The 23,937-nt window shown below is 34.2% G+C and overlaps 1 protein-coding gene across 11 annotated transcripts in view; it reads right to left on the bottom strand.

Annotated features, from left to right (window-relative positions):
- STXBP5 (syntaxin binding protein 5) overlaps positions 1–23,937 on the bottom strand; it is a 107,119-nt gene that overhangs the window by 16,835 nt on the left and 66,347 nt on the right. Inside the window, exons 15-22 of one of the 11 annotated variants that reach the window (XM_059841723.1) lie at positions 23,426–23,646; positions 21,748–21,926; positions 19,841–19,966; positions 19,206–19,357; positions 11,974–12,039; positions 8,621–8,680; positions 8,475–8,522; positions 1,694–1,744 (exon numbers count right to left, since the gene is read on the bottom strand). In XM_059841723.1, coding sequence (XP_059697706.1) covers positions 1,694–1,744; positions 8,475–8,522; positions 8,621–8,680; positions 11,974–12,039; positions 19,206–19,357; positions 19,841–19,966; positions 21,748–21,926; positions 23,426–23,646 — 903 coding nt within the window. The remainder of the gene's footprint in view (positions 1–1,693; positions 1,745–8,474; positions 8,523–8,620; positions 8,681–11,973; positions 12,040–19,205; positions 19,358–19,840; positions 19,967–21,747; positions 21,927–23,425; positions 23,647–23,937) is intronic. The other 10 variants (XM_059841724.1, XM_059841727.1, XM_059841725.1 and 7 more) reach the window with 10 other exon arrangements.

Genomic DNA, 23,937 nt, shown 5'->3' on the forward strand with positions numbered 1-23,937 from the left:
AAAAATTCAGCATTCACTTTTCACCAGTCTTCATTAGGAAAAAGTAACACTTCCAAGTAATTATTGCCATCAAAGAAATGTGAGTAAAACAGCAGAATTACAATTGGTTGATACTTAAGTATAAATGTGTTCCAGTTTTCCAAGTATGAAATTCACCCTGTACCCAAAATTATCCCTAAACCATTAGTTAACATAGCATGGAACAACAGAAACATATTGAAAAGTCATCAAATTCTTCAGCTCTTCTGTGCCAACATGGCCACAGTCAAATTGCTCTGGTTCCAGACACTGAGCTTATAAAGATGAGGAAAAATTTCAATTCCAGAGGAGATTAACAGAAGCCACCCCAGGTTTAGATAACATAACCTAAAGGAACTGAATTCTGTAAAGAAAAAAATTTCTGTAAAAATGAAATTAGAGATATGACGACAGATTTCAACAGCATAAAAAAATTACTAACAAAGATAGGGAGTAAATGTTATCCCTGTTTATTGCGCAAAGGACAAGAAAAAGTTAATATGGAAGCAAGGAAGTTGGATTAAATAACAGAAAATCTATCTAATTAGACTACACAACATTGAAACTTTCTAAATATTCTATGATATATTTAATAAATATTCTATGATATATTTCTAAAAAACTTTTTTACTGGAGGCTCATGAATAGATCAGATGTTAAATTGTCAAAATATCTGTATCCCTGCCAAATGATCCTTGCCAGTCCTTGGATAAAGAATCTGTAAGAATTGCTTCCAACTTAACATTTCTCTGAGAGGAGCAAGCTGTAACTGTAAATCAGGGTGGTCCAGCTCAGTTTGAGAATATCCCAGTGCCACAGACTTTTCCCCTTGTTGACAGCAGCAGCACCTGGCAAACACACAGTGCTACAGCTCCCATCTGATCCCGGCTGTCTTCTGCTGGGCTGGTGGTAGCAATTCTGCTGCAGATAGAGGAGCAAGCTGTGGCAGGCAGAAGGCAGCTGCATTTATTACTGTAGGTCTACAATTGTCCCCAATCACCTTTAGAGAACAAGTCAGAGGAGCTGGATCTGATCTAACAGCTGGCAGTCAAAGTGTTTAAAAAACCCCCAACCGACACATTTGTACATCATTTTAGGCAATGCAATGACCTTTAGTACCAGAGACCTCATAACTGAGCTGATCCTTACTTAAAAAGTTAGGGTGCATTTTCAAGAAAAATAAATTCTCAGACTGGTCATCCATCCAAACAGCTGAATATTGCTTTACTTTAGAGAGAGTGGTCACAAGACAAGTAACATTTATAAAACTATGCCCAACTATTTGTTGAGAGCACCTCAACATATCCAGTTAAGATATTTCATTTTTCAATTTAAAGTGTATCAGATGGTCCTAAGCAGGCAGCAGAAGTTTTCCTAATGCTGTCTGCTTATTCATGTTTTGCTATCACAGTACTACTGATAAAGTGAGTGACAGATACCTAAAAATTATGATGAAAGTGTGATAAGCCATATACAGGAATTGCAGGCTTACCTTATGATGACAGCAATGACATTTTGTGCCTGAGAGTCCCCAAAAAGAGTGGAATTAAAATTTTATTTCTACACTTTAGATAAATGCAACATAAAGTCATGATAGCTTACATAATTTAGGCCTCTTACTTTAACATACTCACATTCAGATTTAGTAAAAATAAAATCAACTATATAAACTTACCTAAATCAGGCTTTAACTCAGTTGGCAAACTTAGCTTCCTGGACATCTTTGCTGAAAAGTGAAGTATATCTTTTTTTTAAAAAGAATAAACATAATTTTGCTGGTCCTTATTTGCTTCTTTTGCAATATTTAATACATATTTATTACATTCATTGAGGTACTTTAAAGGACTTCCACTAAAGCAGAGCCTCACTTCCTCAAGTGAGTGGTACAAACTAAATCATGGAAGACAGCAAAATCCCTAAATACAGCATCTTATGACTTTTGCTGAGCTTGATTTCTCTTCAGGCGGGACTTAATGGATTGGATGAATTTGGCTTTGGCTCAACCTCAAGTTTTAAATCCTCAGGTGAGAGGTCTGAATTGCAAGGATGTGCACTGATTCTTATAAAAAGTTAAGATCCCATCCCCCTTTTCTATGCTCTACTTTCTGATCAAACCTGAGACATTTAAAATAGAAAAAAAAAAAAGAACTTGAAATTACACTAAAATTAATGCACATGTGTAAAAAGCTAATCACGAGAAAGTCCACAAACTGAGAACAATGAAGACATTACAGAGAATAATCATAAAATCAGCAGTCCACAAACACTTGCAACACATTCAAAAAAACCAGAAAGATTTTGATAATACTGCTCAAGCAAAAACCAGCACTTCAACTAATTCCTAACTTAGAAATTATTTTTATAGTATTGGAAATCTTGTAGTCCATTAAAGCTGCAGTACAATACAAACAAATGCTGCTACAAAAACCATCACAAATAAACTAGTAGGCATATACACCACTTCCATCTTACTTTCAGTAATTACTGGAGAAGAAATTATTTTGATATAGTCTATCTGCTAGACCAGGACTACACTCTAAATTTATTTCTTAGGTACATGCTTCTGCTTTGATGTATCATTTTTATGATCTTACATGGGTAATACTTTTTTCCTAAAGTAGATATTGAGCTTAGCCTCATAATTCTAGGAGTACATTGTAATGGATACCTCTCAAAGCAGCCTGAATCCTCCTGCTTTTTTATGTTAAAATTGGGAGTTATCTCATTCTAATTATCACTTTAACAGAAATCATTCCAATTTCTACATACCCTGAAGAACAGCATGTGACTTAAAGTTAGGTCCACTCCTCCAAAAGTGAAATACTTCACCGTATCATCAATTATGCTCATCAATATTGCAAATTCTAGTTATCTGAATAGTTGAACGGTTTTATTTCTATCATACATCATAAAAATTTGAGAACAAGACTCCAGAAATAATCTTCTAATTTCCTTTATGTGACAATGTTAAAAGTATGCCTGAATTAAATTGAAATTACTTACTCTCAGGCAGAAATGCTAATCACCTATTTTAGTGCAGGCTGAAACTGAAAAGGGCAGCCTGACTACCTAAAGCAAGGATGAGGGTGTTTTCTACCCTCATCCTGGCTTTAGCACGAGCAAATACCTAGCCTAATGGTGAGGGCAAAACTCATCCAAATGAGGTTTCTGCCAAGGGTTGCTTCCAAACAAGATCAACTCCTATTTCAGATCAGAGCTCAGAGACAGGAACAGAAAACCAGGGTACACAACAGCAGTAGTGACAAGGAGCCCATCTTTTTGCTGTCAGATTGAACTTAAATCAACTTCTGGAGACATCATGAAATCTTATCTGGAATAGTGAATTTCAGGATGGGCATTCCTCATAACACTTTTTTTCTCTGTTGGACATTTAAATAACAAGAGCTGAGGTACTGAACAAAACCTGGAGTACGTACACAGAAAATAACTGGAGCTATTTTTGGCTTTTAACAGCTTTCACCACGTGTAAATAACCTATTTAACTAATTGAAGACCACTACAGCCACTCTTGGCTTTTCAAATAGAAACATTTGGCACGATCTTAACAACTGGGAGAAAATTGACAAAAAAAAAAAAGAAATTGCAATGTTACAGATAATATCAGATGTAATAGCAAGGATAGGCAAATGTGTTAGATTCTGAGAGCCAATCCAGTTTTAGCTTTTTGTTCTTTAGTGAAAGGCCAGCTGTGTGAACTGGGCTGGTAAGATAAAACAAATTTGTCAGACAATTTTCAACACACACTGAACTATGCCTCATTAATAGGAAAAGAGGATACAAGATTTGTTAAAAAGGATATCATTAGGGGAAATTGTGAATTACTGTGCTATGCAAAAAACCCCAACATTTCAAAACATATGTTAATGTGTCAGAAACCTCAATAATTCAAATGTAAATGAGAAATAAGAACCTATTCCAACATCAATGGTGCCATCTTGTGTTTAAACAAAAAACTGCCTAAACATGCAGTAAGAAAATTGGAGTATTTCACCAGCTAAGCCCTTTTTCACTAACATTACTCAGTATAAAAAAAACAAACCCTGCTTGCATTCACATTGGCTTAATTTTTGCAATTTTTGATAAATTCAGTTTTTTTTTATGCCGCAGATGAAAACCACCAACATGCTAGATCCCTTGAACAAAGCAAAAGACATAAATCAGAAAAATGGAAGATACAGGATGGAGATCTACAGAGAGAGCATTCAGTGCCAGGCTTTTCACTCCAGCTGTACAACAGGGCAGAGGTGATGCTGACTGCTCCTGCTGCACGTGGCTGACTTCAAGAAGTAGCTGTCATATCAGAGTTCAGTATCTCCCTTGTTGCAGCAGCATTTACAGCCCAGAGAGAGATCTGGGAGCAGCTGTGCTCCTCCTGGCATATTGCTGCTCAAGGCAACAGTGACTGTTTTGCCTGGGTTTAGTCCTACATTTAATATTTCTCTATATTAAAAAACCTAAGAGTAATACACAGGTGCACACGCTTGTTCTGTCAATATATATAATTAGGTATTATATTAGAGAACTGTCCAAACCCAGGGATTCTTGGAGATTTCTCACAGGTCAGGCCTGGGAAGGTTGGTGTTAAAATATGAAAGACTGCCTATCCATAAGATGTTGTGTGTCAGTCTAGCAGAACAACCTTCAGTTCAATGAAGAAAACCTGAAGCGTGAGAAGGCTTCTCACTATGAAGCTGTGCCTTAGAAGCACCAGTTACATTTCATTTGCAGTGGGTTATCCTGAGCTGATGCTTTAAATGTATAGCACATCAGTTTGAAAGCTATACAGTGACTTCTCCTCCATTCCTTTTATTTTAAAATAAAATTCTAAAGATTATAAAAGAGATGTGTCTCAGAGCTTTGACAACCAAGAGAACAACTTATGAAGCCCTTTTCATATAACATCATATGAGAAATAACTAAGCAGCTTAGAATTTGTTAGAGACACCAAAGCTCCCTAATTCTATATTTGACAACTACACAAAGTGAAATATTTACATTACCAATTAACTAATGTTGAAATCTCTAAAATTCACATGAGAACAATAAAACCATTTTACAAGAAACTGTAAGAAAACATGTGCTTGGATGCATCAAAAATTAGATCAAAGTATTAAAACCACATTGAAAGAATTGGTCTTTGACATTAGGGCAGATAAGAACTTATTATGAACATCCTAAAATTTGATTCTATGAAAAGAGCTGTAATGGTCAATTATTATAGCAACGTTTGAAAAACTTAGGTATACGCTTAAAATGTAAGAAATGTGAGAAACCTCTGTCAGTACTAACAGCAGGGTTTACAAAAGTTTACTTAAGTTCATCTACTAATACTGTTTACAATTTTTTAAAAATTTGTAAAGTGAAGGAAATAAGACCAATTTTCCTAAGAATTGTTTGACACAGGCTACTAGAACAGTTAAAGGTTTTAAAATCTACCATATTTTGCAGGCACCTTTACTAAAGGTTTTTCCAGAAATGGTTGTTATATCTTAACTTTCAACACAATTTGTAGCTATAATATTTAATCATCTGTATCTCTTCATGGCAAATACTTAATTAACCAAATTATCAGTAAAAAAGCTGAAGGTTTTGCTTTCACTGAAGTTGGATCCCAATGTCTTTCCATAAAAATGCCATAGTTTTAGAAAAGAAGTACTTCCTACCAATTCTTCTTTCTGTAAATAATTTATATTTAGTATATTCCTTCATATTACTTCATAGCATATTATTTATACCTTCAAATAAATGACATTTGTAAGAGATGGATTGGACTCAGTAATGGCCATAGTACTTTCTAAAATTTCTAGAAATGCTTAGTTAAATCAAGTATCTTAATATCTCCAAGGAAACAATTAACTATGATTTTTCCAAGGTTCATCTCTGATGCAAATTAAAGGGAAGCATGACCCAAAGGCAACACATTCCAACAGGTCTTTATCCATTCTTTAGCACAGAGCATTCACAGCTGAGAATTTAGAAGAAGACAACAAACCAGACCAACTGATCAAAATGTTGGTGCATGAAGCATTTGCATATTGTTTTACAGAAATCTGTAGAAATGATGATGCTTCACATCAGTTGCAATAAAGTGATAAATTGACAATGGCTTCTGTGTTTACAACTGCGAGTATGATGTTACCACCTTGCAGCCCTACCACTGAAATGAAATTACTTCACACTTTGCTAGCAGCATTCCCTTGCTTCTTGCTCCCATGGGGCATACACAAGCGGGATATTAACAGCAACTGAAGTTACCAATGGAAATTATTTTAATTCTGTTTTGCACCACATTTAGCAGGTTGTATTTTACACATTGACAAGGAATGGAAAGAACCTGAGCTGACTGCTTTGTGTGCCAGTGCAGAGAGCTATGACCATGCCATATACATCAAATACATCTAATTCATCCCTGAGAATACAATTGATGGCAAACAATTTGTTTCATACAACACAGTGATGTTGATGACAGTGACATTTTACAAAACTCATTGTCCATGCACATTTCGTTCAACAGTTGTCAATTCAGTTTAAAACAATGAAAAGCAAAACCATGCAACTATTAACACAGGAAAGGTGTTTTATTTACATGAAAGAGCTTAGAAGTAAGTTCAGAAAGAGCTAGAATAAGCATGCCAGATAAGATACAGAAAACATGGTAGCGAAATGACCACATTCAGCGCACAGCAAACCACTCAAAACTGTGAAAATGCAAAATAATTATCTTTAAGCTTCCAATAAACTGTGTGAATTACACAAATCACAGTATAACTTACACCCTGAAGAATACATTGCTTATAAATAAACGTTTTGCTTTTTTTAGCTGTGAAAAACATTTCAAATACTTTCAGTTGAAAGGCTTCCAGCTGAAACAGATGTGAATGGCTCTATAAAATCCTCATTAGCATACTTTATTAATGCTGTAACATAACTCTTTGAAAAGAAGGGGAAAAAAAAAGTAGTCACAGTCAGTCAATTTTTCCATGTGTTTCGCACAAGACAGTGTGTCTTATTTTCAAAAGAGACAAAAGGGAAACATTACCTCAAAAGACATTGATATAATACCCTCAAGATTAGGTGTTGTTTTTTTAATGTTTTTCTCAACTTGAACATTAGGTTCTAGTTACCCTGAAATTCCTTTAGGGGAACATATTAATACTCATGTAAAAGACACTAATTTCTTTTTTAATTACAGATGAATTCACATAATGTATTATTGACAGCCAATTGCTTTCTTGACTTATATTCAGACTTTTGCTGCCCCAAAATTAATTTTCCCTGTCATTTCTCATGTCATTGCAAGAAGGTCCAACATAGAGCAAAAATATGCCCTTTGCAACATATTTTCTCATTCTGTACCTCAGATTTCAAGGACTACTTTGCTATACTCCTGTTTGTCTCCCTGAATTCTGAATGATTCTTTGCCACAAATACTGAATTATGATGAAAGGGATTATTATTTTAGGATAAAATTTAAATTGCCAAACAGAAAAACAAAGGGGAGACTTCAGGAAAAGAAATATCTTCCTCCTTGGTCTCAAGCTATGCTTCCACACAATCTGTGAAATAGTAGCTTAGCAACTAGTTTTACTCTATAATTTCAACCTAAACTGACTGAAGAGAAAAAATGAAATTATCCTACAATGATATTCTAATTTGCTAAATGAAAACAAAATGAACATTAGCAAAGTGATTCTGCAATCAAAGTAACCATATCCCAGTTAAGGAAGAAGAGTCCCTTTCCCAAAGCTAAATCATACAGCCTCTTGCTTTCATTTATTTAATGGGCCAGTTGTCAGAAGCAGAGTTATTTCCATCCCAGCCATGAAAGGGTTCAATCTACCTGCATACGATACATCCCAAGGCAATTTTGTTGCCAAATTAAGACACAAGTCTAGAGGTGGCAGAGTATTGTGTCACTGTTGGATGCAGAAAAGTAGAGAGTTCTGGAACAGCAGTAGGGAATATTGATATATATACAAGCCAGTCCTCTTCCAAATGAATAACTGAAACCATGATAGTACCTCTTTCCTGACCACAGCCATATAAAAATCTGACCATATGGCTATGAATACAACATATGAAAATATATGTTCCCAAAACCAGTGCATCTTTGCAAAAGTGGAATCACGTTGTGACTTGTATAGACTGAACTCTTACTGTGTATTAGAATTTCACCCATTCAGAAAAAGAGAAGTGCAACTGCGAAATCAGAGAACTTAAATCACCAATATCCTCGATTTTTTTAGATTATTGTGCCCAGTGTATTTAGTACAGAAGCAGCCCATAGAATTACCAAGTAGCGTAAAGAATGAAAAAAATTAATAACAGAATGCATTGAAATTTGAATGTTATTTTGCCTTTTTTTTGCTGCTGGGTTAGTGCTGCATAGAGTAAGGCACTGGATTAGAAAGGGTAGATTTTTTTCTAGTTCCTACCTATGTCATTGGTTACCATCTTGGAAAACTTTCTGCTTTTGGTCTTCACTGTAAATAATATTATAATAAAAAAAAAAAATCAATCTAAGTGTATGAAAAGGTGAACTAAAGAAAAATTAAGACTAAAGAAAAGAAAAATACTGTACCCTTTTCTATAAAATTATTCATTTTTTGTTCATCATCAGAATTGTTTGGTGAACCAGAACCTACAAGTGGAGACAGAATGAAATGGATATACGTTTGACATGAAGGAAGGGGATTTAGTTTTGACACAAAAATCAATGTATATTAATGCACTTATGATATACATATATTATACAATATATGTACACATTTAATATACAAAATTACATTCATGATCTGAGTTTGACAAAGATACAAAGAAAATATCAAATACTGATATTGGTATTCTCTGTAGCTGTATTAGATATTATAAAGTACAAATTACTTTGGCATGACACAATTCTGGCATATTGGAATTAGCCACAGAAATTACAATGCAAGGTATAACGCTGCACATTGAGTTTACTTCTAGAAATAATGCCCTCACTGAACAAATGTTTACACTGAATAACTAAACGGCTCTACTAATCATTGCTCCAGACACAGAGATTTGCCTAAGTTATGATTCACAAAACACAGCTGTAACAATAAAAACAAGTTCTATAAATCTGTTTGAGTTTTTTTTTTCCAGCGCAGTAAATTACTGTTGGACCACAGTTCTTCAACTGCTCTGCAGACAACTCTAGGCCAATAGTGCCACCTGTATTTTTCTGTATCCCAGCCCTGAAAAACTGATCTTAGCAACAGATCACAACTTCAGGCTTACCAGTGTCATGAAAATAAAAGACTGCCAGGAAATTAATACAATTTGTCTAAAAATTTTAAAATTTAATTGGATTTTATATTGTGGAAGTGTGAAACGAGAATAAAACAAGAATTTTGGCACTTCTGAAGACAAAAACTTGACAGTTTAAGTGCTGTACAATCTTTTAGATCAGATAAATGCTCCCAGAGTCTAAGCCTACTGCTGCTTGACATCCATAGAAAAAGCAGGAGGTAAGATTATTCCTCCTGCATTTTCACAGTATTTCTATAGTTCTGTGTTACTGAAACTGTAGGACACTCTCCTAATTTGCACAGGCAGGCAAGTCCCTTTTGCAGTCCTCTCATCTATACAACCACCCACTGGAGGAATCCTAATGCAAGTTACCTTCCACTTCACTTGGACATGGAAAGGTGGATTTGAGATTTCAGTCCAGACAGTGACTGGTCTCTTTTACAGATCACAATGTAACAGTGAACGCCAATGAGGCATTCAATCGCCAATCGCATCCTCAAATCTTAGAGCTAGTAGCACACAAGCATTTTGTGTTTGTGTATTTTCCTCTTAACTAGAAAGCCTCTAGACTGCAAAAATTTGCTTAAATTTAGCCTCCATTCTTCTTCTCAAGCGTGCCAATACTCTGCAGCAAATTTCTCAAAAAGGTCTTCTATTACCTCCGAAAGCTAAATGCCACTTTCAAGCTTGTTTTCAGTCTTGAGCTTTTGCCCAGAAAAGATATAAAACTCAAACCAAACCTAAGGAATTGCAGTTCTTTTCTCTTCAAAAACATCAACAAATTATTTCCATAGCAGGGTGGTGCATCCAAGATTTTTTTCAAAGGAAAAGTTGAGAAATCTACCATAAATTGAATCTCATTCATGGAGAGCAGGCAACAGAATCAAGGGAGGTAAGGCACAGTCCAACCTTGCTACTAGATGCTGCTATTTTACAGGAGAATGCAAGAGCTACATTCCCCCTCCATCTTTTGTCCATTCACTATTTTTGGTATTTTAGACATTATTTTTTAACCTTCTTCAGCTCACACTCAACTCAAACAAGCAGGAGGAAGGTAGGGGAAACCAATTGTTAAATTTAGGAGTTTTCAATAACCTTAATTTTCATCTTTGGAGTTGCCTTCATTGCACTGTTGCAGAAGTGCTGAATTTAGTTTTATTCTACTTCAACATCCAATTATGAAAGAACTCTCTTATTGAAACTTATCAGTGTTTTAAGTGTTATAAGTCAGGAGCTGGTTGGGCTAACATTTGGGAGATTCGGGAGCAGGGGGGAAAAAGGATACACATTAAAGGTTATAATCCATTAGCTGCTCATTGCAGACATTTTATAAGTGGGTCAAATTCAAATACCATAGTGAGCTGATAACTATGCTCAACTTTGACAGGCAAAGGATTTACTGCAACTGCAGCAATGTATAGCAAATTTTTTACAGGCATTGTTCTCAATATGTAAAAATGAAATAGGAAACACACTCTTTATTCTCAACACCACAAAAAATGCTTTCATTGTAAACTATACTGAAGTTGATGACTTCAGCATGCCAATACTTAGCAACACAGATTTGTCATGAAATGACATCTTCAGGCAAGACTTTTAACTACAACTCACAGCTATGTTTTACTTTAATTATAAACAAATCAAATTTACTCTAAGAAAGCCAGCAAAAATGAAAATTACATTGATTGATCTAGAGGAGGGTTGTTCAATTTATAATGAACATCAAAAGACAATTGTCTAATCAGAAAATAAAGTTTATGTTAAAATTTCTACTAGTGCTACGAACACAATGTTTTGGTTTGATATGTTTTCAATTTGGCTTTGAAAGATACAGGCTACAATAGAAAAAGAACCTATCTTTAGATTCCCATCTCAATTAGCATTTTACACTACATACTACTTTACATGCTTCATTTAAATCTGCAGTTGATTCCTTTAACCTTGAGTAGTTTTGAATGAAACAAAACGACATCTTTAACAGTTCTCAGAGCAAGAACTAAAGATAAGTGACAATTTTTAGCTACTACAAAAACTATTCAAGCTATACATTGACATGCATTATTAATTATTTACATGGTTATAGCCTCAACTAGACAATATGAAAATAATAAATCTTGAAGGGTTCATTTAAAATATTCACATACAGCAGTGGCAACTGGAAAACTGAAAAAAAAAAAGGGTGCAGGAGGAGGAGTATTAAGTAGGGAACTCCTACTTTCTTAGGATGCTGGTTTCTGAAGATTTCTGATTCTACAGAAAAATAGTAATGTGCCACTTATGAGGAAGCAGAAGTAAACTTGTTGAGAAATAATTTCTACCACTTTTGAGGAATACGAAACACAACCATATGAATTATTACAGGAATTTGTGCATCTCTTGTCAATGCTTCAAAATTCCATTGTGCAGTATGTTCCCTGAGGCATAAATATTCCAGCTTATTCTCTCTTCAATCATCTTTATAACATACTCCTATTGCATCTCTTAAGTCAGTCTTGTTTTAAAAATGCAGTTGTGCAAGATGGCAAAATTTATGACAGTTCCAAAAGTTTATGACAGGACAACAGGTTTAACATAATTACTCAACTAGTAAGTGTTAATTTAATGTATGCCATCTTCTGGGAAAATAAGAAGCTGAAGATCAGGGAAAGTTATGATTACCTGACGTGGGTGACTTGCAGCGGTCTTCTGGCACCACCGTACCTTCGTTTATATCACAAAGACCTGCTGAAACACAGAACCAGTGTATTATAAATACAGCTCCTGTTTCATTTTTACTTCCACCGCAGTCAGGAACTTCATTTCTTATTAGAGACAAACAAGCCAGTTGTGATAGAATTTCTGTTACATACTACTCTGTTTGACATTACCCACAGTAACTGTAGAGTCACTTCTTCCTACTAAAGTTTTCTTTGCAAAATACACTCTTTCAATAAATTTCAGTGAAAAACATTATATTTTTATCTAGACATACTTATCAGAACAGTTAATTATTTACATAAACATAATTTGCTTTGAAAAAAATCAGTCATATTAAAAATGTAATTGCAAAAGAAAATCATATAAAAGAGGGTCCTGAAGACTGCAAACATGATGTGTGAAATTACAGTGCCTTTTTTCAAACTACTTTTCCACTGTTCCTTTTATTTGCCAATTTGTATTGCCAAGTTAATTTTCCAGAAACACTCCTTATTGGTGTCACTTAGAGAACTAAGGTGTTAGGTAGGTGTTCTCCCTTGCATGGAAGAATTTAACTTAATTTCTTAGATTATCAAATCTGATCAATTTGAATAACTGCAGTATGTAAACATCTGAAAGCTAATTCCTTTCATTTCAGTGAAGGAAATAAAACCCCAGTCCTACACAATCAGATGCAAAAGATGGAAGCTGCCTCAAAATGGTCCTAAATATTATTTCATTGCATAAACTAAAAGTATAGAAGAAATTTTCTATTTTCCTTTTTGACAAGAAATTGCTGTCAAGACTGCCCAAAATTGGAGAAGTGCATTTTGTTGATATTTTAAAGTTAGTAATGCATCTTCAGGTTTATAACATGAAGCTTTCCTACAGAAATTTCATTATGTGATACTAAGGCAAACAAGCATGTAATGCTGAACAGTAATAGCTAAGAAATATTTGCTAAAATTACAGAGTTTTGTATGCACACAAATATTTACAATACTCAAAAAATTTGAGTGTTAATGGTAATGGCTAAGGCAATAAAGGTATCACATGAAAAGCCTGTCTATACAACTGCACACTACACATTCACAAGTGCATCTGTACATATCTGTTAACAAACAAAAATACAACAGCTCTACTTCATCAAAGCTTTAAAATTCCCAAAAACTTAATCAGAATTTAATAGTTCAAAGGGAAAAAGGTTCTCCTGAAATAACATATCAATATGGAACACATTGAAAATATATTACAGTAACAGTTCCATTTATCCAAAATAATCTTTTTTAAGATTACTAAGAGCATGTATAGCTTAAACCCCAAAACTCAATGACAAGACTTGTCAAATGACCTTTTGGCTTTCTTAATCCTACATTTAACAGTCCTTGAACCAACTGAAATTCTAAAATGTCAAATGAAATTCCAGGTGGAAGCTATATATTTCCACTACACAGGAGAAAGAATTTCCACTACACAGGAGAAAGAAAAGAGCAATTTATTTGGTCATCTGTCAGTAAATGAATGAACACTATGGGATAATCAGAGTTTTACACCAGAGTTTTAAACAGGCATGGGAGAGTAAATGTTTTGAACTAGACAGGATCGTGTAAAAAGATTTCTGAAAAATCCTAAAGTTGCTTTCACAACAAGCAATACAAGTTTTAGATGATAGCTGCGCTGGGAGAATAAACCCATACTGTGCTCTTAGAAATAGTTGCACCTTCAGTAGCCAAACCAAACAAATTCATACATGCAGTTCGGGAACACAATTTCCTCCTTTCCAATAAAGATTAATTCTTAACCTTCAAAGGAAGAGCTTAACTTCTTGTACAAGTTCTCCTATGAAAATTCATTAATTGACAGAAATAGTCTTTAGCCAAGAATGAAGACACCTGCACACTTGAATTCTTTGTAGGAACTCTCAAGGCTATAATTTGATTAATATACATCTTAATTATGAATAAGTGTGCATTGTGTAATCATTATGGCATACAAATCTTGGATATCTCTTCATAGCCATTATTGCTATCACTTAGGAGAGAAAAGGAACAGGAATAGATGAAAAGTAATTTTAACTATGATTGTATTAGTAATTAAACCAAACAGAATATAACAAGAATGATCTAAGTTTGTGAACTAGGAGGGTCTGCCCATGACCAAGCTGAAGAAACTTCCAAGATAATCTCTTGCTATTCATCCTAAAACCCCAGGTATCCTGATAGAAGCACTGGGAGCAAGATAGTGCTCCTGGAAAAATTCTCTGTTTTCAGGTTTACAGTATCCATGCAAATTGCTATGAATTACAAAAGAAAATTGATCCAAGACTTTCTGTTTCAGAAACACAAACTATATCCTTCTATAACACCAATAAATGTGTAAGTGACCTTCTAATAAGCTTTTAGTTTATCTCTGTAAACTCCAGAAGCAAGAAAATTAGAAACTCTCCAAATTATCAAAAATTAAATAATGTCATTGAAGACATCATTACCATACTGCATTAAAAACTTCACAGAATTACAGCTGAAATTAACTGATATATAAAACTTCATGAGTCTTAGTTTTTTTCACAAGCTTTAAGCAGACATGTCTCAGAAGAACCTACAACTTGGCTGAAAACAGCGCAATTAAAAATTACAACTAAAACTAACTTGATATGATGTTAAAGTTAGAATTAAAAACAACCTGAAAAACAGGGTCCAAAAAAAAAAAAACCCCAAGCCCAACAATAAAACTTTGTGATACAGTTTTGGCCTTGGCTGATGTCAGCCACAGCTGATGTTGATCTGATGACATTGAAGTTAAAAGTTCATGGTGGGAGGATAGGAAAAAGAACATGACCAAGCAACTCCAGAAGAATTCCAGGCATGTATTTTCTTCCAGTTTGTCTCCTCCCCACTTTTTGAATCAGTCATAGATTACTGTCAAAAAACTTTTTGATATAAAATAAAAATTTTAAAAAGTCACATGCATGTAAGAACTGTTTCATTTTTGTCAGAAACCTAAACTGCCTCTGGTAGAACCAAGAAATCATAACTTTTAAAAAGTTGCATTAATCAAAGAGTCACATCAAATCTTGTAACTCTTACCAACAGTAATTTGCAAAAAGAGAGTTATGATTCCTGTTCTCTGTGAACTTATGGAACTAAGCAGGAAAAAAGAACAGCTGTATAAGTTTTGGTGTTTCATCATGAAATTATGACGTGTCTCATTTTTTTATCAGTACTGATTTAATGACTCCTGTCTTATTTAGCAGAGTACATCAAGCAATGGTAGCCTAACAACGTAAGCCTCCATCGTGTATAGTTTTCATCACACTATAAACTTTTACTTACACATTTCATGTCTTTGGCACGTGGCCAAAGCTGATTTTCTACACCCTCCCCCCTCACTATTAGACTCTGAAGGCAAAATCTGATTTTGTTTTTAACCCTGACAAGCAACTAATGACACTGTCTGGCAGGCCTAAACAAAACACATATACTGCATGCTTCACAAACTATAAATTGCCACCCAAAACATGTGAGTAGTATACCTGGTACGAATCACTGATAAATTCCAAAACACGATCCCAACTGGGAGCTTGTATCTGTAGAGCTAGCCTGAAATGACATTTTACAGTCTAGCTAGTGTAGAGAGCCTTGTCTCTAAATAGATGCTGCTTTAAGACGGGAATCTGAATTTCTTTTCTGAGTAGAAAAAATAAGATGACAGAGAAATACATCATATTCTTGCAACACAAGGGAAGGGAAAAAAGCTCGCATTTTCATTCATATTTTAGAAGATACGTAACTCTTACTCTATGTAATTTTTTAAAAGACGTCTTTGTAAATTTTAATTGATTAAGGACATACCATTTACTAGATCTTGAGTATGCTGGCAGGTATTGATAAGCTATTGAATTGACATTTTATGCTGAAAAATACAGAATATCTGGGTTTTTATGAGGAAGGACCAATCCTTCCTGCCTTTTCTAGGCATGGTTGAATGTCCAATAGCAATATGCTGCTGTGTTGCACGCTGTCTGAATCCATATGTAAGCTAGTATGATTTTTTCTTTTCCCTTAAATACACTCTTGTTGTCTCAAAGAATAGGAATTTCTAATCCATCCACATTAGATAGGAAAACACTTTTTCTAGGAAGACTTAAATATTAAGTAATAGTACTCCCTGAAGATTATTAGTTCTATAGCCACTGAAAATATCTTAATCATAGATAGAAATAATTTTGAAGTATTAAATAGAAATGTTTTCAAGATAGAGATTCAATGAAGGTGCATCTTTCAAAGCAAAAACAAGGAAGCATGAGCTCCTTGCATTTTGAAAACACTAAATGCAGATAGTGAATGTCCAAGAAAGGGAGAATGTAAAATCCAAAGGCGTTCTGACTATCTCATATAGTTCCAATCCTATAAATAAATCAAAGGGTAGTACTTAAATGTAACAGACTCATTATCTGTGGAAAATTATTGAAGCAATTATTGAAGTCTGGGCAACACATACACTGAAAGAACTACAAATAATGAAAAATGTTAAATGATAACCAAAGAAACTATTTTCAGTTTTTAAACCACTGTAGCTCCAGTTAACCCAGATACTGTCAGGATGGTAAACAGAAAGAGAACTACATGGTTATGAAGTTAACTCTTGGGTACAAAACTTGTTTAAACTTATTCCTAAATGAAATAGTCCAAGTAATTCAGCTTTGGGATTTCTACCCATTTTTTCTTTTTTTTTCAAAACAATTATCAATCAGTGCCAGATCCTGGTTTTCAGTTCTGTATCACCTTAAGGTGGAGGTATTTCTTTTATGCCTAGCCCCCTTTCTGCCATGGCAGTAGAGAAAGAAAGACTAGAGAGAAAGCAGTATTTGGTATTTGAGACTATCCTCTGAGATGTATTTCTTTTTTCTTGTTGGGGGAAAAGAAATGGCAGAACTAAGACAATTTCAAGGTTTTTTTGCAGTTTTGTTTGTTTGTTGTCTTTCTTTTTAAACTCCATTTTTACAGTAGTTTAATCTCTACTTCATTTTAAAAAAAGGCTGAGATTACCTACCTCTGCCTGAGGGCTGGAGAAAACTGGCGTCCTAAGAAAAGGAACAATGCTACGCTTTTAAAAAAATAAGCTTTACATTCTCCAGATACTTGGTTCTGATGGCTTACCTTCCTCACACAGATACCTGAACTTCAAAACTGCTTGGAAACTGAACAGGGCTGTTCACAAACACCTATTAATCCCTATAAACAGCATTTTTGTAGAAGTAGCTTTTCACTTTTAGAAGAAGAATCTCTCTGTAATCACAATGTTTATTCTTATCATTGATACTAATACTCTAACTCTGGACTTCTGAAGCTTTTTCTGCTGAAAAGGGAACCAAGCAAAGAAAATTTCTAGTAAAATAACACTAAATTTTTGAGTAAGCTCTTAGCTCTATAAACATTAGTAAATTCTGAGATAAGATCTCCTTTTGATTTTGAGATTAATTTATTCAAAACCACAAAATACAGAGACTATTTATGGTTGCTTTATTCCTTTATATTTCTTTTAAAGATATCATGAACAAGAAATACAATGGATGCAGGGTGGATTGAAACCAGTTTCTACAAATAAAACAATTACTTTAAAAAGAACTAAAGAAAGTAATTATGGTGAGTGAAAAAAACAAAAAAAATCAAGTTCAGATGTTCAAAAAATATTTGAATGCCATGAGATGACTTACTTATATAAGAGGTGCGAAGCTTTTTCACAGACTCTGAATATAAGTTAGAAAGGCCGCACATGCAAGAAGCCACAGTCAGCATACCTTCATGAAGCAATGAGAAAAGGAAAGACGGAGACACTAACAGTACATTTGAGACAGAAAAGCCAGCCAAGTAACTTGTACAACCAGGTTATTAAAATGCCATTGCCATGCAGATTGTTAGTATCAGAAGTTAAGATGAAAAAAATATGACTTCATATAAAAGCTACATTAATGAGCAAAAAGGGCTTTCATTATGAACATCTTAGAGACACAGTTGAAACACAGAGTTATGTGAATCCAATTTATTGGATTAAAATACCAACAGTTAAGAAAACAAAGGCAAGTGATGTTTAAAGCTCCAAAAGGCAGTTTATAATCTATATGCATGAGGCAGAATTTAAGCCCTTTACGCCCAGGAGAAATTAACACAGTCAAACAGTAAAGCTATTTCTTTCACTCACAGTTTATACAATACAAGAAAATATTTTATCTGTCAGGATACCGGCTGTATATGCTCTGCTCTATACGAATGATTTTTAGATCCAATTCCTCAGTTGAAATAAGCTGACTTGTGTTAACTGGATCTTTTTCAAACTATCGATTTACTAAAACACCACCTAAAGCATTCATTTCAATTTGAATAAAATATTACCTGAAAAACTTACAAGGACTTTACTCTGGATCTCTTAAAGAAATTAGCACTCAATCATGAGGAAGGGTTTTTTGAACAGTTTATTATTATGTCTTGTGCTGTTTTCTGAAATAACTTAGGAGTATCCATGACACATCAGGGAGAAGAAAATTTTAAAATACTTAATTTTCCTTTTGGTTACAAAAAGCTTTGCATTTTGATTGAAAAGTCACTTTCCATTTTAGCTGAAAGGGAACACTCTTCAGCATATTTTAAAATCACAGTCCTTTTTTACTATTTCAAAGAGAGTTATTTTACTAGTTTGTGTGTAGAAGTTTATTTTGTTCATTTCAATCAAAGGTTTCCTCTCAAGCATAACATAACAGTATTAACAACATAACATGATTTAGGTCATCAGGCACATTTCTGTTCAAATTTTAAAATAGGAGCCAAAAGATCCCAGCAAACACTCAGGCTATCTGCAAACATTAATGGATTTATACAAACATGTAATATGGGTACTAGCTGTATCAGAAATATCAGGATACGTCCTCATGCTGTGTAAATCCTTATAAACTGCATAAATCCATGGTAAATTTTTATTTTTTCTTAAAATACACATTACACTGAAAAATAAGTAATGGTATGAAGCATCAGTAGATTCCACTAAGCAACAATTTTTATGGAAAGATGAATTAACCAAGCTGCAATAGTGACATTAGAAACAGATCCAGAAAAAGAAAACCACAGTGAAGAAAGTGTGTATTCTTTGAATACAAACAAAGACTAGATGACCAATTGGGCTTTTCTTCTGAGCTTAAAAATATGTTTTGGGTTACTCACCTCCGGATGGTTGCCGAGTTTTGCGGGGAGATCGTGGCTCCCTGCGGTAGGGATCATTGGAGCCATACAGTTCAATAGTTCCTAGATTCAAGAGCACTGTCTTCTGGAGGTAATCAACCATGGCAATACCATTACAGTTTCCAAAAACTACTCTGGAGAAAGAGAAGTTAAAGGAAAGACAATGCTAATTAAATGTTGGTAATGTTTCACACAAATATTTTTTGCAGATCAGCATTTAACACGTCCTAATTTTTAGGAATTATCTTAGATTGCACTTATTTATAAATTTGTAATTTAGAGTGCAGTATTGATTAATTGTTCTCTTGTAAAAACGTGGTGCCAAGTAGAACAGATCACTGTCAATGTCCTTGCCAACCTATTTGACACAGGGCCTTAAGTGACACTTACTCTTGGCTGTATAGTGCCAGGTGAGGAAGAATGAGGCTGATTTGCCTCTGCTGCTAGCATCATAAGATTCTGCCATGACCCAAAAGGAATTCTCTCAGAAGCACAAGAAACTGATTACCTCTATGTTGCTGTGCAGCTCATGTGAACACACACAGAGACTCAATTTTAATGGATAGTTTTAAACCACTGTGATGGAATAATGAAGGAACTGTGTAGAATATACTTACAGGCCATATGCTGAGTTGATGGCTAAGCTGGTTATCTGTTGGGGAGGTTCTCCACTCACCCACACCAGCTGGATGACGAGCTCGATTTGGTAGCCTGGAGACTGCTTGAGAGGAGAGTTTTTGACTCTGCAAAGTAAACAAAACATGGCATTCCCAGTGTCTCTATTTTTTCCTTATGGGATCAGAGTTCATTAAATTCTACACCATGCTGGATTTAAAAATGTTGGAAAATGGTAAAAACTATTATCAAAAGTGAACAAAAGCAACCAGAAGAAAAAGCCACAGTGAAACTAGGAATTCACTTCTTTTGATTCACTACCGAATTGAAATTAAACTTAAGTGAACAATGATCACATATTTTTCTTTTTTTCCAAACTCAGAACAAGGCATAACAGTGCTATTATGCTGTATTTCCTTTAATAGATACAGGTGCTCAGTTAGTGTCTAAAAAAGAAGGTGTTACACATTTTTTCAGTTTTCAAAAGAATTCTGATTTTGAGAACAGAAGGGGGTGAGAGGTGTACATGGAATAAGCACAAAGAAAAGGGAAACAGAAGCACAGTGTACTGAGATAAATGCAAATAAAAAGCTGACAATATGGCAAAACCAAAATGAAAACAAGTAAATTATTGCAATGGTAAACCAATTGTATGCAATGAACCTGGGACTGGGGGAATTGAAACTCCTGTAAAGATTTTGTTTGCATGCTGTCAAGCTTACACAGAAAAGATTAGGTCTTGCATTTTTTTACATGAAAGAAGTTTTGTAGAACAAGCTCTTGTCTCCTCAATTCCCATTTATTTTACCCATTTATTCTCACTAATGCACATTTGAAGTTGATATTTGAAAAATTATTTGAAAATATTTTACGTAAGTTTAGAATTTTTCAATTTTTCTACTTAGATAATTTTCCTTCAGAAATACACCTCTCCAACTCAGTACAATCAATACAGTTTGAAAACTCTTACCCAAATAAAGCAACCCTAACAGAACTGTTTTCTGGATGGATACACTCAAAGAATTAAAATCCAAGTTGGGATCTTAAACTTCAGAAACCAATTATATACTTATCTTTATATCTCTAGATATATATTACATATTTCTTACATTCTGTTAGAAAAAGTCATGGCTCATAAGTCACATAACATGCTCTTGTGAGAGAGTAAAAAAAGACTTTTTAAACTCTAACTTCTCAAATGGGTAAAAGCTCACACAAAGAAGCTTGCAGGAAAAGCTTGCAATTTAAAAAGATCAAAAAACTTGTCAAAAACCTACAATGAGAGCACTATTAGGCATCATGCAAAGTGAAGATCCATGAAAAAGCGACTTTTAATTAATTCTGTTTCCAAAACACAAAGTTGTTCCCTTGCAAAACTTTCAAAAAAGAAATATATTTATAAGCCTAAAGAGTTAACACTCAGCCTGCTATCTGTAAGAATTTTCACTTCTGATTTGCTTCTAAAACTTAAGGCTCTGCAAAACTGAGATGAAACATATTCAGACATACTTGGTCTAAAGTTAAGGAGAGCCACAAAAGATCAACTTTCCTATTCGTTTCAAGGACAATAAGATTTCAAAGTGACTTAACTGCTGCTATTAAAAACTGTTTGCTCTTAGGCATGATAATCTATAGCCATACTAACATCTATGCCAAATTTTCCTAAAATCAGGTAGACCAAAAGGCAAGGATTTTTTTTTTTAAGTCAGCTTAAGAAGTTTAAAAAATTAATTTTTCAATATTCATTTCTTAAAGCAGAGCTCAAATTTCAGATACTTGAAAAACTTTGCTTTACAAAATAAAACACTTTCACCAGCAATGACCTATCTATAACGATAGCAAAGTACACATACTCTCACATATTCTTGCAATGTTTCAGACTCACTGAAAGTTAACAGAATAAACTTACTTTAAACATGGGACATTATCACGAAGTCCATCAGATGAACTGCTACTAGTAGATGGATGAGACTGGGGAACAATGGATTGGGGATTGGAACCTGTGCCTGGAGTTGGTACAGGTGGCACCTGCTCACCGTCTGGAGTTTCAACGTCATTTATTTCATATAGGAGACGTACTTCCAGCATCTGTTAATTAAAGTTAAGAAAAATATCTGTAAAGTTCTGCCTTTCAAAATACTGAATATGAAATAAATGAAGTGCAACTGAAGGTAGAAAAGATAAAAGTGACATCCAGAACTTTTCCATCTTTTGAAAGATAACTGTTTAATAAACAGTGTAACAAAGACACATGCAGTATTCAGAAATACAGAGCCCTACTACTACAGACTGAATATCTGAAGATTGCTAGAACTTGAATGTCTGACATATTTCCCAGTTTTTAAAAGTTTCCTTCTTAATAGAGAAAGAAATTAAATACTGGACCCATTTAATTATCATTCTGCTGACATACATATTTAGTTATGAAGATTACTTGGTTTATGTACTTCAAGAATGGTAAAACAGAGCTAAAGTCACACAGACTGCTAAATTTTTACTGATGTAATACTATACACACGGTGACTTAGTTCAGTGTTTGATGGTGACTTAGTTCAGTGGTTTGAACTGGATCATACTTTTTAAAGAACTGAGAATTCATAATGACTTTAGTTTCCTTCTCCAGAATCTGTAACAACATCAGAATTAACTGCTGTGCACCGTAAAGGAAGTTTTCAACTGTTTTATTATCACCTGCAAAATAGAACTTAACTCATAGACTATAGAACTATATAGTATTTTTTAAAATGTCAAACAGTATTGAAGATTAACTCGATTTGGGCTGATTCATAAAAACTTAGGAAAAAACTATTCCCTGAGAAGGGAATGTACTTGTACATAAAAAACACACAAAAAAAGCCCCCATCTCAGGTCCTTAAACTACGACTTACAAGCAAGCAGAATAGGGAGGGAGAGTGTGTGTGTTGAAGGAGGTGAGAGAAAAAAAACCAACTACATTGCAATTAACACTTACAACAGGCAACACTTTAAATGTTAAGTTTTAGTTCATACATTCAAGTACATAAATTTGCAATTGTGTGTTTCTGCTTTAACAAGAAACTTCACAACTCTTGTAATAGAATCATTGTATCATATACAGAATAAAACAGTGACACAGCAAAGTTCTTAAGAGATTTCAGAGCATGTTTGGCACATTTTTATTCTTCTAGCTCTGCTAGAAGAAGTTTTGACAGGACAGATGGTAATTATGAAGACTCAAGGGATCAACTCCCTAAAAGCTTCAAATTCTTCTACTCCATAGCTCATTCACTCCTGTTATCATTATACCTTTGATACAGCCAAGTTTTGATCCACTATTTGTTTTCATAGACAGACCAAAGAATGATTATTGGCTGCAAAGTCTCAAAATGTCACTGGAAACCAGTATCTCTGTGTGCAATATTTACTTTTGTTGAATTTCATAATTAATTATTTTGTCTCCAAAACCCCACATTTCTGTTTTGAGTCAATTACTTTTGTCCATTTCACTAATATAATTAAAGATTAAAAAAAAAAAAAAAAAGAAATTGCTAGAACAGTCTCATTACAGCTAAATCCTACAAAGGTAAAAAATGGTCATAACTGCTTACCGGAATGACTTCTGTTGTCACTTCCTGCTTGCTGAACCTGTAAATAATGACATGTGCAGAAACTCCAGCTATGCACAGCATTCTACTTTCTGGACACCATGAGATGATCTGAATAGCATATGGATCTTCATCTACTATATCTGTGTTTGGCCTGTCATCTTTATTCCGTGATTTTTCAAATACTTTGGCTGTTTTTAGCTTATAGAGTACTTGCAGCGTTACTAGAACAGAGCAAAAGAGAAAAATCAGTGTTGATCTAAACATATAGCTAATATATTGATATATAATAATGCTAATTCTTGAGTTGTATCCTTCTCAACTGGAATTTTAATTCTGTGTTAGATTTTTTTGCAATTGTCTACATGCTGATTTCAAACTTCACAGGCATATTGTCTAATCAATGGCCCAAATTACTGCTATAAATGCTAATCACAACATTAGGAAAACCTAAATTATAGCATCCTTTCTCCTCTTTCATATTTCACTGGTTTTACCTGAATCACATTTCCCTT

Source organism: Haemorhous mexicanus, chromosome 3 (genome assembly GCF_027477595.1).
Source record: "Haemorhous mexicanus isolate bHaeMex1 chromosome 3, bHaeMex1.pri, whole genome shotgun sequence".
Classification (NCBI taxonomy): Eukaryota; Metazoa; Chordata; class Aves; order Passeriformes; family Fringillidae; genus Haemorhous; species Haemorhous mexicanus.